Source organism: Prunus persica, chromosome G2 (assembly GCF_000346465.2).
Source record: "Prunus persica cultivar Lovell chromosome G2, Prunus_persica_NCBIv2, whole genome shotgun sequence".
Lineage (NCBI taxonomy): Eukaryota > Viridiplantae > Streptophyta > Magnoliopsida > Rosales > Rosaceae > Prunus > Prunus persica.
Window position 1 is genome coordinate 20815370 of NC_034010.1, and position 18761 is coordinate 20834130.

The following is an 18761-nucleotide window of genomic DNA, read 5'->3' on the forward strand; positions in this document are numbered from 1 at the left end:
CGTGGATTTAATGAAAACATATAAAACCTCAACAGTTTTGCAAATAACTCAAAGGTGGGGAGGGGGGTTGTGTAACGGAAGGTATTAAATAAAACACACATTTTACATGTGAAAAAATTTACAATCTTCTAAACATGGGAAATTCATTAGTGCCCTTGACCTTTTCATTCTATAATTGGCAGTCGTTCCTCAATATAATTGTCATGCTATATATGCTTTTGACTTTCTCTTGTAGAAATTATTTGAAAAGCTATGGATGCTCAAAGCTATTGCCAACTTATCTGATCTGTTGATATTGTGAGCTTGTGCCTATGTAACAATTGCTCTAATATTTTTCTGTCATCAAAGGCCAAATTGTAAGAATAAACACAACTCTTTCTTCTGGTAAGTTACAACACATTGAGCATTTCAAAACACTACAGAGATGATGGGTTATTTTTGTCTTATAAATTTTTTTTTCTGAAGACTATAACCGCGGCGTGACGCCATGAGCGATGAGAAGGCCATCTCAATTGAATCTGTGAACAGTTCTAGTCCAAGACTTGAAGCTGTCAGTGTTTTGGTTGTTGATGGTGATTCTGCATGTCTTGCAATACTATCAAGAATGCTCTATAACTTGGGGTATAAGGGTAAACATTTTTTTCTTTTTCTTTTTGTTGAATTATTTGGTTTCATTATGGAGTCTTAATTGTTTTTCTTTCCCTGCAAACGCAGTCAAAACCCATTTCATTTTTATATTAACATGTAATTATTTAACCATGTAATTCTAATTTCCTTCAGGATTATTATGCTTACCTTGTTTGCCAAGGAAGTTCTAACCATTTGCCACATATGCTATGAGCCTATGACTTCCAAAATTTATTTTTCTCTCTGACTGTTTGTTTATTTTTTTTGCAAATACAGTTTTGTTCTAACAGTTTCCTGCTTTACTCTTGCTAGCAGTTATGACAGCCAAAAGAGCCTATGATGCACTATCCATAGCTCAGAAGAAGGAAGATGAGCTTCATCTTGTGCTGACAGAGGCTCACTTGCCTGACATGGATAAATATGAGCTCTTAGAGAAAATGAAAGCAGTTTCCAAAGTACCAGTTGTTAGTAAGTTCTCAGTTTCAAAAACCCCATTCATGTTATTACTTTGCACTCACCAGAAAACATTTTATTCATGGAGTTAGGCCTCTGATAGCATATGCTGCTGACTTGGTTTTTATTTATTTATGCAGTTATGTCTGATGATGACGATGAGAATGCTATGTTGGGTGGGCTGTTTAAAGGAGCTGTATTTTATTTTGTTAAACCACTCACAATCAACAGCCTAAAAAACCTATGGCAGTTTGCAATCATCAAGAACAGAAATCATGTGGTGATAGATTTCACTGAAGAGGAAAGTAGTGTTTATGCTGAATCCCAGCAGGAGAATACATCAAATGAGGGCTTGGAGAGAGACTCATTCATGACGAGAGACCGATGGTTGGAAAGAAAAAACCCTGAAGGGACATACAAAGACGAGGAAAGAGAGAATTCTGATTCAACTTCCCAAAAGAAGCCAAAGCTAGTTTGGACCAATGAGCTACATAAGAGATTCTTGCTAGCAGTCAGATTGCTAGGAGTTGATAGTAAGAGCCCTTTTGATATTGGTTCTGTGATGAATTTTTTACTTTACTTGGAGCTATTGAAACTAAGATAGCTAATTTATTTCTTGACTTAGGTGCTCATCCAAAGAAAATACTTCAGCATATGAATGTCCCTGGACTCAGGAAAGAAAATGTTTCAAGCCATTTACAGGTTTGCTTCTTTGTTGTATAGGATTCGGTACCTTTAATGCAGAATTTTCAACTTTATATAAGGATAAACTTCTTCTTTTTTTGGTCAGTGATTTCTGCAACATTCTTGGTTATCCATTTTTCTTTTTTGAGAGAGAAACATCAACACATTCTTGGCTCTGCACTCCTTTATAAATGTTATTTTTGCAGAAATATCGCCTCTCGTTGAAGAGGGAACAAGAAGCAATCATGAAGGCCAGGGCCAGAGGTCCCAAAAAATCAAATTTCCCATCACACCAATCTTTATCAACATTAAATTTTCGAGGAGGCTGTTCTCATACCTTGAACCGGTACTCGACCTCAACAGCATATCAACCAAAACGCAGAAGCCATGTTCAGGACCTCAGTAGTCACATGTCTAGACCTTCCCCTGCAGGTTCTGTATGTTTTCCAAGTCAAGTTTACTCAAGTGGGCATCCAACTCTAGGCAATGAGTCAAGTTTTACATCAATGCCATACCATTCAAATTATAAAAATGGGCAACCAACTCTAAACAACCAGCTAGATTATACTAATGATCATAATACTAATCACATTGGAAATAGGATCACCAGCAACAAGGAATTGGCTGGCTTTAGACAGGTGGGGAGCTTTGTCAGATACAGTAATTTTGATGGGAACAAGACCTTCTCTACTTTTGGAGATCATGGTCATTCAAATTTAGTAGATTTCCCAATATTCCTTCATAATTCTACACAACAAGAAGAGCAACAGCAGAAGCAACTTCAACCACAGGTTCTGTTTTCTCCACCATTGCAAATGCCTTCTCCGCCGCCGCAGCCAAAGGAGCAACAACAAAACGACATTCTTGGGCAGGAAAGGCAACTTCAACCACAGTTTCTGCCATCAGCACCATTGCAAATGCCTTCACCATCACCTCTCCCAGCAGCAGCAGAGCAGCAAGGAGAACAAGATGACATTTTTGGGCTTGAAAGCCAACTTATGCAGTCACCACAATGGCATATGCCTTCAATGCCAGCAGCACCAACAGCACATGAGCAAGAGAAAGATGACCCGTTTGGGATTGAAAGTGAAGAAACTGATGACTTATTTGACATTGCAAAAGGCACCACTCAACATTTCAATGATTAATTTTGATGATTTATGGTGAGTGGCTGGTGATCAAGCATCTGACTTATGTTTATGCTCTTGTAAAGTAAGCTTCAATTAAAAGGGTACATCTCCGTACATTATTAGATAGAGACAATACAGTATACTCGCTTGTAAGCTCTTTCTCTCATCTCAATGATAAAGGAAGAGGATAAAAAAGGAATATATATGAGAAATGTAAGTGGACAAGTTGGACTTGAAGTAATATACAGCTTTAGTTTTTAGATTTATTATCATGATTAACTTACATTATTATATCTCTGTTTTTTGTAATTAAAAAAATTAGAGAGAATCGAACCGTAAACTTATCCTAATCCTAACCCATTACTCCACCCTCTCTCGCCACTTGAGCCAACCCCAGAGACCTTTATGTCTTTTAATTGTGAGTGTATTCGAACTTACTAAATAAATTTTCTATGCTCTATATATTTGTCAGTAATTAAATCGTCCTATGTTACTACTACTAACAAAAAAAAGTTGTTATTTGCATTTAAAATTGATTCTTTATTTGAGTATCATCAGACTATTTTTAAATTTTATTAATTATATATTCGTCTATTTACTCGATTATAATTTAATGTCTATTTGATTGTTGGATTAATTAATATTTTAAGGATAATCTTTAACGAGGGCACTACATAGTTGTAAGAGTGCGACTAAAAAAAGTATTGTGGGTCATGTTTATGTTTTTTCCATAAATAAATTTCAGTTATTCATCAATTAAAAAGAAATTAAGATAACTGAGGAAGTTTTATTTATGGTTGCCATATTATTATTATTATTAGGAGAGTAATGTTACACTTACCACATTTTAATCCCACATTTCTATACCACATGATGACTCCTTTTACAATTTGAATTCTTTGTACGCTTTATTCTTATTGATCTAATAAAATTTTATCGCATTTTTATCAAAATTAAAAATTAAAAATTCTATTTGTCAAAGAAAAATGGGATTACCGCATCCAAAAAAAAAATTGGCCATGCAAAATGTTTTGAAATTAGAAAGGGAAAAACAATATCAACCCAATTTGCTGCCAGGGGGATCGGAATCAAGGACAATATTTAGAATAATCTGGGCTATAAATCGGTATATGTAACTTACCCAAAACAAAATCGGTAAATGTTAAAATATATTCTAAAATAGGCAACTAAAAAAAAAAGAAGAGGAAATTATGGACTTGGTCACCAATTTTTATTGGGTAGAGTACTTGAGGACCAATTAAGATTTTCTCTCTCCGTGTTACATTTTCACTCATACTTTCCTAATCACATATGTCAATCTGATTTCCTTTGGTTACAGAGATTTATTTGGTTTCCTCAAACCGTTTGTATTGGAATTAAAACTTAGTTCATTCCATTATTTAGGGTTGGCATTAACTTGAAGCCCAAACCTTCTATTTCCAACTCACACTAGGATTAAGCAACTATATAACATTAACCTTTTAATTTTCACTCTTAATTTGTTAACGGGTTAGCGCTTTCTTCATCGATAACGTTGATGAGAAAGATTAGAGAAGAGAAGATGAGTTTGGTGAGTAAGGTAGGTTTTGGTGATGGCTTGTCCCCTCTCGAGATTTTGTCGGAGACGGTTTGTAGTATATTCAAGATGCATCAAGTGAAACAAGAGCATTCTTTAGAATCTCCAAAGAAAAGAAGCTCCTTGTACTTCAATTTCTTGAATGATACGTCTAGCCCTAGCAATACTACTCCTGTAAGTATTAATTTCTCTCATCACATATTCAGTAACTTTTCATTCTTCTCTTTAGTTTTTTTTTCTAAGCTATGCAATTATTTCCTAACATTTAATTTAATTTATTCAATTTGTCTCAGAAAAAAGGAAACGGGCCAGCGATGATCACGAGAAAAGAGGCGACATTGGAGAGTCCTAGCAGTCATGACGAGGATGATGATGGCTGCCAAGTCCTACTAGTTGATCATGCAGAAGAAAGGTCAGAACTGACTTTTCAATTACAAATTCCAGAGTATGTACTCTCTCTCTCAAACTTTCCCTACCTTATTTATAAATGTTAATGATTAATAATGAACTGAATATGTTAATGATTAATTATGCACTGTGCATGCCAATTACTTAACTTGCTGCAAGTTTAATTTCTCACTATCCCTGTTTCTCCTACTTTAGAAACTAAACTAAACTGCATATATTAAGCTTATTGTGTTTTTCTACACTAGACATTTTTTTTATGGGTTAATTAACTAATTACGTGTTGTAATTTTTGTCGCAGTTTAGTAAAGGAATGTTTTCCACACCCTAAGAAACGAAGGTCTTCATCACCTACTAATATTAATAGCATCACCCTATTTGGACAAAAGATAACAATGAGCACGACTGGACGTGCTAGTACTAGTGGTAGTAGTATTGAATTTGATCAAATTCATCAAGAGCAGGCAATGACTGTTAAGAATGCTTCTTTGAAAAGAAGATATATTTTTGACGAGAATGATAAAGATTGGGCTGCTGCTCTTGACAAGAAGAAGAAAAAGGTCAAGTTTTCGGTCAACATGAATTCAAGCAAAAGCAAGGGCAAGAACAAAGGCGTACCCGAACCTATTCATGAGTTGCCAGAAGAATTCAAGCAAGTGATATTGGGCAAAATGAATGGGACAAAGCTCCAATTATTGGCACAGAAGAGTTTGTTCGAGGCTGACATAAAGCCAGGCCAAGGTAGGTTGTTGCTACCTCGAGAGCAAACCACATCCAAGAACCCCAAGAAGTTCCTCAAGCGCAACGAGAAGGCCAGACTTGACAAATATAAAATGCAGGTTTCATTGATAGATCCCGTGCTTCAGCAAGAAGATATTACCTTAGCGTGGTGGAAGCTATCAAAGAAACCAAAAAAGCGATCCTTTGTGTTGACACATACCTGGAATCACATTGTTAATAAGCATCATCTAGATACAGATGATTTGGTTCAAGTTTGGTCATTTCGGGCTATTAACTCTAATTTTAAGCATGACGATCTTAATTGTGATTGTGATCGTGATAATAATTGTCGTGATGTTCAGGATTATGACAATGTTGATGATGATCTGAATGACGATGATGGTCAGCTTCATTTAGCGCTTGTTTTGGTTAGGAGAGGTGATCATGTCTTTAAGGAAGAAGGCAACAAAGAAAGTAGTGGAGGACGAGAAGTTGTAGGTGGCAGTATTTGTGGAAGTTGCAGCCCTGAAAATTTTGAGAGCAGCAGCCCTGAAAAAATTGGTAGCAGCAGTCCCAAAGTTGGTGAAAAAAGATCAAGAGACTTTTAATCAAGACTCTTTTATATAATAGATTTTTGTAAATTTGTTTAGAATGAGCTTTTTGTAGCTACAACTAGCTAAATTTGGTATTTGCATTATCATTAAGAAATTAACTAACTAGCATTGTCTGTAAAAGTGATGAGATTATGAATGGATCCATGTACCATGCGTACAATTTGTAGAATTAGCAATTGACAATGGGAAATGTTTCATTAAAAAAAGCCCCAAAGAAGGCACCAGAGAACTTACTAAAAGCCCCAGGCTCAAAAGACCTTCCAACAAACTAGGAAGGAAAATAAGAATTATAAATAAAAAAATTTACAACCCCAACAGTGAACACTGAACAACAGACATGAACTCACCACCTCTTCTTCTTCTTCAGCAATCTCTCACGCCAATATCCCCAACTGAAAATCTAATTCAAGTGAAATCTCCACTCCCGGTGCACAATAGCACACTCGGCGCTCGAACACCTGCATCATCATCATCATCACTTTGTTATATAAGAGCTTGCGCTGGTAAAACAACAAGAAGAGTAGGAAGAGGAGGAAGAGGAAACCCAGATGACTACCATGGCACTCTCACTGCTCTCAACTCCAAAGGCCGCTTCCCTAGAAAATCCCTCGGCCAGGTTTTTCACTTCCTCTCTCTCTCTCTCTCTCTCTCTCTCTCTCTCTCTCTCTCTCTCTCTCTCTCTCTCTCTCTCACTTAATAAATTTTCCCTTTTTTCTCTTTGTTTTTTTTATGTTTCAAATTCTGTGTTCTTGTGTAGGTTCTTAGACAATGTGTAGAAGATAGTATGTGGGTTTCTTTCCAATTATGTTTCTTTAAAGTTTGTTTTCCAAAATTTAGTTAGAAATGGTAAGCAGCCTCGGGTTTATTTTCTGAATGATTTGGTTTTGAATTTTCTTAGTTTGTTTAATTTGTCTGTATTTCAGCATTATATGTTGGACTCTGAGATCAACGAGCAGCTCACTGCTGCGGCTAATGTTGGAGAAGGTGATGTGGTGCTAGAAATTGGGCCAGGAACAGGTTCTTTGACTAATGTGCTTATTAGTGCCGGTGCATTTGTTCTCGCAATCGAAAAGGTGTGTGTTTCTTCTTGGTTATCCAATTAGAATCCTGGGTCTTTGAATTTGAAGCCCTGCAAGAAGAGTGGTATTTGTTGCAAATTTGACAAATTGCTTTTAGTATTTTACACTGATTTGTAGAATGTTTTATGCGCTTTAGGATCCACACATGGCTACTCTTGTGAGTGAAAGATTTTCAGAGACTGAACGGTTCAAGGTAAACCACATTTTGGTCATATTTTGCTCTGTCTTATGCTACCAAGAAATGAGCTCTTCTTTAGCATTCTGACAAACTTGGTAGTGATATCACTGATATGTTTCTAAAAGTGCTTTGCCTTTGGAGCAACATCTTTGGATTCTGAACAGGATGGAATTGAAGTTTTTATGCGCTTTATGCATCATTGTTTTTATTTTTGTAATCTGTAGGTTTTGAAAGAGGACTTTGTCAAATGTCACATTCACTCTCATATGTCATCATTGTTGGCAAGTATAGAGCCATCCAGTGCAGATTCAAGACATGCGAAAGTAAGTACCCTTCTTGGTTGATTAAAATGAATTTGACTTCGTAATGATGCATGCTAATTTCGCAACATTCCATGCTCAAATGGAAACACTTGGTATTTTCTCCATGTTTACAAATATCCTAAAATATGGCCTATTTGAGTTTCTGATTGCAGGTAGTAGCTAATATACCCTTTAATATAAGTACAGATGTTGTCAAACGACTTCTTCCAATGGGTGACATCTTTTCTGAAGTAGTACTCTTACTCCAGGTTGGCATTATTCTATTGATCTATGATTCTAATTGTTTCAAGTTATGTAATTACATTATGTAGCCCTGTATTAATAATCCTTTCATGATTGGTAATGTTATCTGGATTGTATATCTCATTCAAGCATAGCCTGAAGCTAACACCTTAATAGGATAGGGAAAGGGATAGAGAGAGAGTATGAATTTGAATCTTTAATGAGTAGAGCAAATCGAACTAGATCACTAGTAATTTATGGATTTGATATGATTCATAATTTGATTCCTTCATCACAATAATGGTAAAATTATTTCAGGAGGAGACAGCTTTGCGGCTGGTGGAATCATCTTTGCGAACATCTGAGTACCGGCCCATCAATATCTTCGTCAATTTCTATTCAGGTATCTCTATGTTTGGAATTAATTTGGTATTTATCCTCTACAAACCAGAACCTATGAGAAAAGGGTGATAACTTTTATATGGTGAAAGACTGGGATGAGTTGCAGCCTGATAAACTTTTATGCCAGTGAGATACAAGTGTATATACTTCTGTTCCTTTTTGGTTTTTCTGAATCTGGGTTCTGTTTTTCATTTTCCTTTTCAGATCCTCAATTCATATGTAAGGTTCCAAGGACAAAATTCTTTCCTCAGCCCAACGTAAGAATTTGTAATCCCATTTGGGAAAATATATGCCTTCTAACACTGTCAATATTACTTGTTTGAATGAGTTGAAAAAATAGCAGTACAGTTTTTTTGGAAGTTAAACCAAAATAGTAACTAGCCACAAATTCAGATTGACCTGATATTGTGTGTGTTGCAGGTTGATGCTGCTGTGGTTAAATTTAAGCTGAAGCAACCTGCACACCACCCCTCAGTTTCCTCAACTAAAAGCTTCTTCTCAATGGTTGTTCCAATTTCCATAATCAATATCAATCATTTTAGATTACCATTAGTATTACAGATTTTCATTGCAAAAAAATATATTGTCCCTGTAAATGGACGCAAGCAGCAGATGCTGCATTTTCAACCTGATTAATATCTGACACACAGTAGTGGGGATATTAGGGTTGAATACTCATTGCATAGGGTGCGGTGTCTTTACATTAAAAAATTGGGTCAATCTTCTTGTTATTCTCACTCAATTCTTCCGTTAGTACATCTCTCCAGAAATACATAAGTTATGATTTGAGAACTCTCCCAAGTGTAGATGATTTCATTGCCAGCAAGATCAATTAGGACTCTGCCTTTCCTTTGGGCCGTTATTATAAGATGCCTTGTTTGTATTTTGATACAGGTAAATTCTGCTTTTAATGGGAAACGTAAGATGTTGAGGAGATCACTTCAGCACATATGCACGCCCATGGAGATTGAAAATGCTTTGGGAAATGTTGGTCGTCCTGCCACGGTATTGATAGCTATTTCTCTGCTTACCAATTATGTTGGAAAAGGGTTACATAAGCTCCTGCCTCTGGAAATTCAGTCTACTAACTTTTTCGTTCTTATTGTTCTTTTGCAGTCAAGACCAGAAGAGCTATCCATGGATGATTTTGTGAAGTTGCATAATTTGATTGTGAAAGTATGACATTTGTGGTTTCTCTAGAAGGCCGATACTTTTCACACACATGCAAGCCGGTTCTACCGCACTAGTTGCAGCAAATCTCATTCAAACAGCAACTGCAAAAATTTGTAGAGAAAGCTGGACAAAATTCCATAGAAGTGTTTCTGGCAAGAGCAAATTGGAAAGGAAATGGATCATTGGCGGACTTGTTCTTCAAAAAATGGTTTTTAGGGCCCTTAGCAGTATGATACAAGCAGAAGCAGCAGCATTTTTTGCCTATAAAACAATGATTTGTGCATACATTTGCATCCCATTAATATTACCAAATTGTAATCCAGTAACCAAAGTAAAGAACAAAGAAAATAAAAGAAAATTGAGTTGCTAGTTATTATGTGTCGAATAATTTCTTTGTTTCCTGGTGCTTGAATTTGAGGCTGAAGGCTAAGAAATTATTTATACTTTTCTAAGGCCTCGGAGGTCCTCGACATACCAATAACACAAACAAGGGTGCAAGTTTAACTAATTTTTGACAACAATGCAAATTTTGGCAGGTGAACAAACTTTTGGCATTAGTGAACTTTGAAGGTTGAATTAAACTTTTGGCATTAGGTGAAGAAATTCTATTCAGAACTACTATAAGTCCAAGGTCCAATATTGAAATAATTTCAAATGTTTTCCTTGACCTTGTCCGTGTCAACAAACAATTCAAAATGTCTCGTTATCAGCAAATATGAAACTCTCTGTTTACGTGCTCCTCTTTCCATTTTATTAAGAAGATCATGATTTACAGATAGTTGCTTAGCCATACCATTCTTACAACATATAATTGCACGAGAATTGCCCGACACCAGCATCCACTCGTCATGGGGGTTCTTAAAGAGATACGACTGCAAGTATGCAGGAGTTTGATAGTTCATTGCGCCATCAAATATGCCAAATAGTCCTACATCATGGTCACCACCACCAATCTGTCTAAGCTCTGCAACAACATAGCTTTGTGTAGGAATATTGTTGTTTGTTCCATTTGGCAAGCGGAAGCCATAACATTTACATTGTATGAGCCATTTGAAACCTTGTTTTTTTCTTCTCCATAATCAGGAACATCTATTCTTGATGATGCACATTTTCGTTGGTACGAGTATGTGATGATGAATCTTTACTTAATTCAACTTCATGTTTTGGATTGGGACCACCTAACCCAACTTTTTCCTTCATCTCGTGGAGAATTTTATCAACTTTCTTGAATGTTGTAGGGAAAATACTGTCTTCACTAGAATCAGAAGCAAGTGAAGAGAAAATCTGGGGAGCATGTAGAGAGAGAAATGAAGACGGTCATGATCATCATCTTCCACAGATACTAATAGAGTAAGCACAATGATAGTCATAGACATTATCCATGCAAGTCTACCAATAGCAATTATTTCCATAGCTCAAATCTTAGTTCAATCTAAAAGGAAAATCTGTTTTATATTAAAAAACAAAAGAAAAATCTTTTTGTTCAATTAATTCTTTCTCAACTAATTAGGAGGAACTTTAAGTTTTCGGTGCCAATAGCAGTACTGATTGGATAAACCATTAAATTAAATTGAGATCATTTTCTATATAAATTGGAACTAATCTTAGCAGCTTTTAGCTAAGGCCAGCGGCTGTATATGTATATTTTGTTGGATGTAAAGAGCTATTTTCAACAATGACATTATGGTAATAAATTCTGCAAGTGTACTTCACACTCAAGTGACTTTTTACAAGTTTAAGAAAGAACAAGAAAATGTCAAGTAACTTCTGGTTTTTCATTTTGGCTATGGTATGTTTCATTCAGATCAAGTATCCTATGGATAGGCCAGCCAAGGCCATACGATCTATATATAAACGTAAAGTAATCATTAAACAATCCAAAATCTTGAGGTTTTCCCCCTTCAAATGTTAAAAGGTCAAAATTCATACAATTATACCTCAGCAATGCGACGGTCAGCAAGAAAATACAGAGAAAATCATAAGAAAATGCAAATCACTACCATAAGGAAAACCAAAGAGAATCATCATGAGCCATTTTTCAAATTGGTTTTACTTTGCAACGTCCTATACAACTATGAACGAGGCACGGCCGGCCTTGACTTTTAAGTGGCCTTGGGTCAGAAATTAAAATGAGGCACCTTTCCCTTTTTCTTGTTAAATCACAATTTAACAAGAAAAAAACTATGCACATGTACTTTCCTTTTGGCTTAAATATGTTAGTTGCGTTAAACTAAACAAACAATAGTACATGAATCATAAAGATAAGCCACGGCGTAGATTATATCCGACTTCATTTCAGCTGCTCGGGCCAAGGATGAGACTTCTCAATTAACAACTAGATTTTCTGTTATGAAGATAAGAAAGTGTAGCAGAAAAAAAACTAAGGATGTTGAAGTTATAATATGTAGAACATTTATCTCGTATAACTTTTGAAGCTTCTGTTATGATGAACTATTAGTCATGCAACAATGAATTCCAAATTTATATTTTCATATGACTAAATTACTTTAATGATCATGTAAGAACAAACAATAGTAACACATGAAAATGCATATTCAGAAATAATCTGATTACTGTAGCCGACTCAAGCAAGAACTATATAACACTAAGCGACAAAAGTTTTATTCACCTTCCTCAAATCGCTATGACTAGAAACCCCTTCAACCTGTAGTTCATCAACAGGTGCACCTGTTCCATGTGCTATACTTTCAAGTCTAAAGGCTTGAATTTCATACCTTGACTGAAAGAGACCTATATATAGCAGAAGAGAAAACACAATCAGTCTTTTAACCAAACACTTTTCCTACATGATGTAATATTGGCCACTAACTTCCTTTCTTCATTGAAATAAAAGACAAAATTAAAAGAAGCAAACTTATAAATGGTAACCTGGCTTTGCAAAAACTTTACAGTGACCTTATTACTACTTCCCTATTTATCTTGCTTGACACTGCAGCATTGAAAACAGATACTATTTTCATTTGCTTTAGCAGCGATCACTTGGAGACCAAACTACAAGCATGAATTCAAGAGATAAATGATCAAGGAACACTAGTTTTTGTGATGTTATTGTAAAAGAGTACTGTATCTAGTCATATTAGTTAATGGAAGAAGGTTACGCATATAGTAAGGCTGTGATCATTACCTTGCTTGATAATGATATCAATCACCAGGGAAAGGGGTGCATCCTTCTCAATTGACATAACAGAACAAATTCTATCAAAACTTTAACCACATACTGGTTAACCACAAATGATTGAAATTGAGCTCATATTTCTTGTGCTGCAGGTTGATGCTGCTGTTGTTTAACTAAGCTGAAGCAACCTGGGCACTACCCCCAGTTTCCTCCACTAAAAGCTTATTCTCAACCAGTATTTAAATTTCGATATTCAGGAACAAGATCATGCTTCTTGGAATATATTACAGAATTTCATGCATGAACAAAAAAAGAAGTTCCTGTTATGAAGCAAGCAACACAACTACTGCTGTCTCAACTGCATTAACATCTAAAACACAGCAGTGGGGGTTTTAGCAGTCATTCTCCAACAATACATCAGTTATGATTTCATTCGTAGCGAGATCAACAAGGAAACTCCCTTTTTACCGTCAGTCATAATAGCATGCCAGGGTTGTATATTGACACAATACATTATGCTTTTAACGGGAAACGTAAGATGTTCTGCTAACTTTCTTGCAACGTTTTTGCAGTCAAGGCTAGAAGAGCTATCCAGGGATGATTTTTTCGATTGCATAATTTGATGTTAAAGTATAACAACACATAGAGCAAGCCTGTTCTACCACATGAGTTGTAGCATATTTCATTCAAACACGAACTCGATAATATATAGAGCATGCTGGAAAAATTTCATTATATAGTTCTAGGAAAAGAACTTATCATTGGTGGACTAGTTCCTAACAGGATCATTTGAACCATAAACCACGTTTTTTAGCTCAGACAATGATTATGACTTGTGCATTGCATAATGCTGCAAGCAAAGTCATCCAAACTTATCACTTGTGCCTTTGTGTTAGTTATAAGAACCCAATAAGAGAGTTACCCGAATTAAATTTTATGCACAGATACTGAAAATTAGAACAATTTTTCTCACTGAACATGATACTAACATTTTTCTATAAATCAACAAAAATCCATAATAATCAAATCCACAACGTATGCATCTCTGAAATACTATTCTTTTCCATGTCACACACCATAACATAAATAAAACTCTAAACTGAACCTTAAGGAAACAAACAATATCAACAAAAACTCACTGTGTCCATTTCTTGCAAACCCATCCATCATCACAGTGCAAATGCAAAACAGAACTCCTCTGTTTTCCCCTGCTTTCCCCTGTTTCACCCAACTCACCCATGAAACTGGTACACAAGCTCCAAAGCCCTCAGTTTAGATTCATGAGGGTCAAAACCCTTCACACTCCCAACAAACCCATCACCATTCAGCCGCCTATCCTCCACCACGGCAGCAGCAGAAGGCGAAAGCCGCCTTTTCGGCCGCTTGTTCTTAATGAAGCAATCCCTCATCTGCTCCTCAACCATGTCAATTGTTGCGTCCCTGGAATTCCCCTCTCCAACGCCATCATCAAAATCATCATCTTCCCCGTCCCCGACTTGCATCGGCTCGTTGCCGGTGGCGGAGGAGAGAGAGTTCTGCGGTTGGAGTTGGGGGAATTGGGGTGTGGAGAGAAAATTTGAGAGGTGGTGGTGGGCTTGGTGGAGAGAAGAGTAGATATGGAGAAGGTATGTGGGGTCAGAGATGGTGGGGAGCTGTTTGGCCATGTGGGTTGCTTGTTCTAGGGAGAGAATAAGGTCTGCTAATGGTGGTGGTGGTGGTTGAGGCTCTGGTTCTGCCTCTACCATGGATTCCATTGAAGAAGTCTCAATCTTTTGAATGAGTTAATATCAGTACAAATCAATCTGTTGGCTTTTTTTTATATTTTTAAATAATTTAAATTTTAATGACAACAATCTGTTGGCTTTAACTGGAATTGATGACTGCTGTTTGTTTCTGCTTCTCTCAAAAGTTGGTTGCTTTTCTGGAGCGCGTGTGGCTTCTTGGCTTATTTGCTTATTGGGCTTCAGTCTTCAGAGGGGGAAGATTCTTATTAGAATCAGACTCCGTTTGAGTCTGTAGTTCTTCCATGACTGGTTGGTTGTGCATGTGATCTTTTGTTACTTTTCACTTCGTAGTCACTGTTGTCCAGAGTGGTTTTTTTTTTTCCAATATTTTATGTTAGTTTGAGACAAATTCTTAAACAATTTTGCTCCTAATTGCAACCAAACGTTTCTTCCTAAAAATTTGTTCACCTTTTTTTTTTTTTTTTCCGACACCAAAATTTGAACTTTATATATTAGTACAATATAGCACTTTCTTTTTAGGCCAACCTTCAGCTTTGATTAGAGCCCAACTATGCTACTGTACCTGCAATTATGTCCTAAGAGCCCATGAAGGTATAATTGCAATTCAATCTTCCTCCATTCTTCCATTTCAAGTTCACAAAAAATACCAGTATAAGTTTTGGCAAGTTAGGGCGAGTGTGCTCCACACTCTGCACTCGAATTCGAATCCCCTTCTCATACTTTAGATTATATTAAAGTAGAATATTGCTTGTATAATAAATAAAAAATAAAAAAAACCCAGCATAAACTTATGTTTTACCCACATGACTAGTATAAAGTATACATAAAATGTTAATTCTTTTTAATAGGCTTCAAGTTCAAATACCAAGTGTTGCTAGAGGAAAGGGGAGTGGACCTAAATCTGCACAACTCAAATAACATAATTGTTTGAGGAGGATGTTAAAAGAAGATAAACAAATTGGTGGTGATCATAAAAGTGGAAACAGTAATGCCAAAGACATATACGGATGAGCTTTTCTACAATGATGACTAAAAGTAATTCTTTCCATAATGTCTAAGCTTTTAACATCCGAAGATAGTCATCTATTATAGACATTGCAGATGAACGATAACCCGAACCGAAGAGGTTATAGTGATTCAAGTAATGATACAACATATAAAGATCTTTCCTCTTCTCAAACCCTGGTTGTTTGGGCATCACCTGAGGATACAATAAACCATTAATGAAGACATGAAGAATTAAAACGGCTTGAAAGGCATTAAACTTTACTTTTAAATGTGAGTTGATAATAGGAAGCAACTTCAGTTGGTTTGGTTGGATTTATCTTTTCTTTTGACAGTTATGTGCTACTGCCACTCACTCAAACACCTTTGCATGAACATTGGAAGCCCAGGTAGGTAGACGAAAAAACAGAGCAGAGATTATTTTGAGAAAGAGGAGATAAAGAAAGGACCTACCTCGAAATAGGAACTGTAGAAAGATCCTCCAAAACCAGCACACCATGACATTCCAAATTCTGCCTCACTATGTCCATCTATAAAAAATTGCAAATGATAACAACAATGCACTTAGTGTTTTAAACAGCAGTTGCCACACTATATTTCACAATACAAGCTATATGAAACATGTTGCATTAATCATTTTATAATCAGAGACAATCAAAATGTGCGTGTCTGTGTGTTTTGGAGTGATTTGGGAGCCTCAGACTTTCAACTGGTCCTCTCCCAGAAGATACCCGAGATCAAGGGTGGAAATAATGTATGTACCAGTACCATATTTTCTTGTATACTACAAACATAGGTTAGGCTTCAACAATTAGCAACACAGTTTGATTTCATGTGATCTATCCGACAGCAAACTGATATCTGAACTAACTTTAACTTACAGTAACATGCTGGGTCAAGTATAACAGGCTCGCCATTCTTGTCAGAGCTGATATTTCCGCTCCATAAGTCCCCATGTAACAAGCATGGCTCAATCACTACATTATCAAAGAAAGGTCCCATACTCTTCACCAATCTTTGTCCTGTTAAACATGATAATCCAACAGCAAACATAACTTTTATTTATAATGATTTGAGAGGCTACAAATGAATCTTCAGAGTATTTTCGTATGATAATATTGAAAGAAAAGGCATCTCAAATTTTGAAAGTTTTATTGAACTAAAGGTCGAGTGAAAAAAGAGAAACAAGTTTCCAACTTACATGCAAAAACATGTCAGTGCTTACTCATACTTTTCTTCGGAGATACTTTTTCTTTTTAAAAAAAACAAGATGCCAGAACCTAAAATTATACTTTGAGTTCACAAACTAAAGTTGAATAATCACATCTGCTGTGATTGAAGAAGCACTTCTCCAAATAAAACTCTTATTTTTCTCATTTTCCATAGAAATTATTTGAAAGTTGAGACCTGGACTCCCCATTGAAACTTGTGGGCAGTTGGATTACTAAGAAGTAGGTACTTTGATATGGTGCTAGCTCATGATTTCTTTTCAGTCAACTTATCGAATTATATCATCTTCCTAAAAGGTAAGCTGAACTAGGCATGATTTGGGATTGACCATCGACGTCAAGAAAATAGACAATATTTACCTTTTTCATAAATGGTACTATCACCATACTGGTCCAGTGCCAGCTGCAACTGATAACCCAGTCTATGCTCCCCATAAAACTGAATCCAATCTGATGACCAAGTGTTTATCTGCGGAGTACTGCAAGGGAAAGTGTGTCAGTTCCATATACCTTGAGTAATTTTCCTTGAATTTCGATAGTTGTGTGTGTGCGGACATGCACATGATCCAGAAAGACTACCTGCCTACAGTGTTGTTAACTTCAAAACCAAAACCTTTTTCAGATTTTCCAGCTTTATGCATTTCAGCAAGCTTCCTGCCTAGCACAGACTGAGTACCAATATACCATTAAAATTCGATTACAAGTTGTTTTCACCTATATAAATACATGAAAATTTTCCCCATCCTCACCTGATTACTTCTACGTGAACCAAATTCAATAAATTCCATAATGATGTAAGAACCACCAGTAGGTAGGGGCCCAAACTACAACACATAAGAAGAGGTTATCTAAGCTTTAAGCATTGTCATGGACTTCATGTTCACATTCCACTATGGCTTGATAATTTAACAAATTTTAAAACTTCCACACCTTGAATGGCTTAGGGACACGAATTGTTCCAGTTTCAAACATGGCACCTAAACCAAGAGCCTCTCCCTCAAACATCGATGGCCCAATGCTCCTGATTCAATGCTTTAACTAAACATATTTATGTCTTCGAAATGGAAATAAGGATTCAAACAGCATATGAAACTGAAATTTCCAAAACAAATTAGAAGCAACTTTTGTGATCATTTTGATAGCAAAAACCTGTTTGTTTTGACAAAGAAAGAACCCGCATCAGTGTCATAATGACTTGCACGATTGATGCAACCTCCTCCTACTGGACTAATTCTTGTTATCTGTGTTGCATTTCCTTCTGAGAGAATCCATTCACGAACCGGATCCTCACTCACCACCGCCACTGCCAAAGAACTATGACTGGTGAATTTAATCAAACACAACTCAGCTTGACAGAGGATCAGCTAATACATAGAGGCATGACAACACAGCTAAAAAGCTGTCATTTCAGTGAAAATCAGCTTCATCAAAGTTGCAATCAACAATAGCCCCAAATTCAAATGACTACTTATTGAATTGAAAACAAAACAATTATTCAAGACAACCCACATATAACAGAGAGACTTCATCAAATCTACCATAAAAAAAAACCCGGGAACTCATTACAAAATGGATAATTTTTCTTAAACCCCACGAAATGACTGACATTTAGCTCAACTACATAAGAATACACCAATTCAATAGGCACAAAAAGGCTCATACTGCATCAACTAAGTCATGGTTGTTCTTGAAAAAACTCAAACAACGACCCCATTAGAGCTCGAATTAGCTAAAATGAAACATGGGATTTTGTTTATACTCACTGGCAAAAGTTCTGTGCTTGGTGGAGGACAGTCGAGGAAGGCGAGGCAGAGAAGGTAAGCAAGAGGAAGAGAGCGGTAAGAGCCCAACGTGTACCAACATTATCACCCTCTATGTAAAATTCTACACGCTTCTTTTACTAATGGTTCGGTTGGATTTGTCCATGTGGTCTCTAGCTTCTTTTGGTTTCTGGAGTTTTTCGTGTCCGTCGTGAGAGCAGGGGAAGACAACGATGTGGTCGCTATGGTCACTTGAGGTTTCATGGAATTTGGTACAGCTTTCATGTATGTGCTCCACGT

At 36.4% G+C, this 18761-nt stretch overlaps 5 protein-coding genes across 6 annotated transcripts; 2 read left to right on the top strand and 3 right to left on the bottom strand.

The window, feature by feature from the left end:
• Positions 488-2912, top strand: LOC18785675 (two-component response regulator ARR1). The gene is made up of 5 exons (XM_007221092.1): positions 488-629; positions 943-1095; positions 1221-1613; positions 1706-1782; positions 1971-2912. The coding sequence occupies exons 1-5, from the start codon at positions 488-490 to the stop codon at positions 2910-2912; spliced, it is 1707 nt and encodes a 568-aa protein (XP_007221154.1).
• On the top strand, positions 6338-9974 carry LOC18786404 (ribosomal RNA small subunit methyltransferase, chloroplastic). Its single transcript, XM_020556276.1, has 10 exons — positions 6338-6825; positions 7133-7282; positions 7425-7481; positions 7691-7789; positions 7942-8037; positions 8330-8414; positions 8618-8670; positions 8834-8917; positions 9308-9418; positions 9530-9974. The coding sequence occupies exons 1-10, from the start codon at positions 6547-6549 to the stop codon at positions 9593-9595; spliced, it is 1080 nt and encodes a 359-aa protein (XP_020411865.1). The 5' UTR covers positions 6338-6546; the 3' UTR covers positions 9596-9974.
• Positions 10224-13943, bottom strand: LOC109947456. Of its 2 annotated transcripts, none has more exons than XM_020557479.1 (3): positions 13862-13943; positions 12216-12337; positions 10224-10870 (listed from the first exon to the last, which is right to left on the bottom strand). In XM_020557479.1, exons 1-3 carry the CDS (start codon positions 13890-13892, stop codon positions 10676-10678), a joined length of 348 nt encoding a protein of 115 aa, XP_020413068.1. In that variant the 5' UTR covers positions 13893-13943; the 3' UTR covers positions 10224-10675. The 2 variants fall into 2 exon arrangements, with proteins under 2 accessions (XP_020413068.1, XP_020413067.1); XM_020557478.1 differs by lacking the exon at positions 13862-13943 and adding an exon at positions 12732-13565.
• LOC18784844 lies at positions 13693-15142 on the bottom strand. Its single transcript, XM_007218447.2, has one exon. It carries the CDS (start codon positions 14474-14476, stop codon positions 13955-13957), a length of 522 nt encoding a protein of 173 aa, XP_007218509.2. The 5' UTR covers positions 14477-15142; the 3' UTR covers positions 13693-13954.
• On the bottom strand, positions 15242-18674 carry LOC18785089 (protein-ribulosamine 3-kinase, chloroplastic). Its single transcript, XM_007218267.2, has 9 exons — positions 18465-18674; positions 17851-18004; positions 17632-17722; positions 17451-17525; positions 17281-17369; positions 17062-17180; positions 16354-16494; positions 15926-16002; positions 15242-15668 (listed from the first exon to the last, which is right to left on the bottom strand). Exons 1-9 carry the CDS (start codon positions 18562-18564, stop codon positions 15522-15524), a joined length of 993 nt encoding a protein of 330 aa, XP_007218329.1. The 5' UTR covers positions 18565-18674; the 3' UTR covers positions 15242-15521.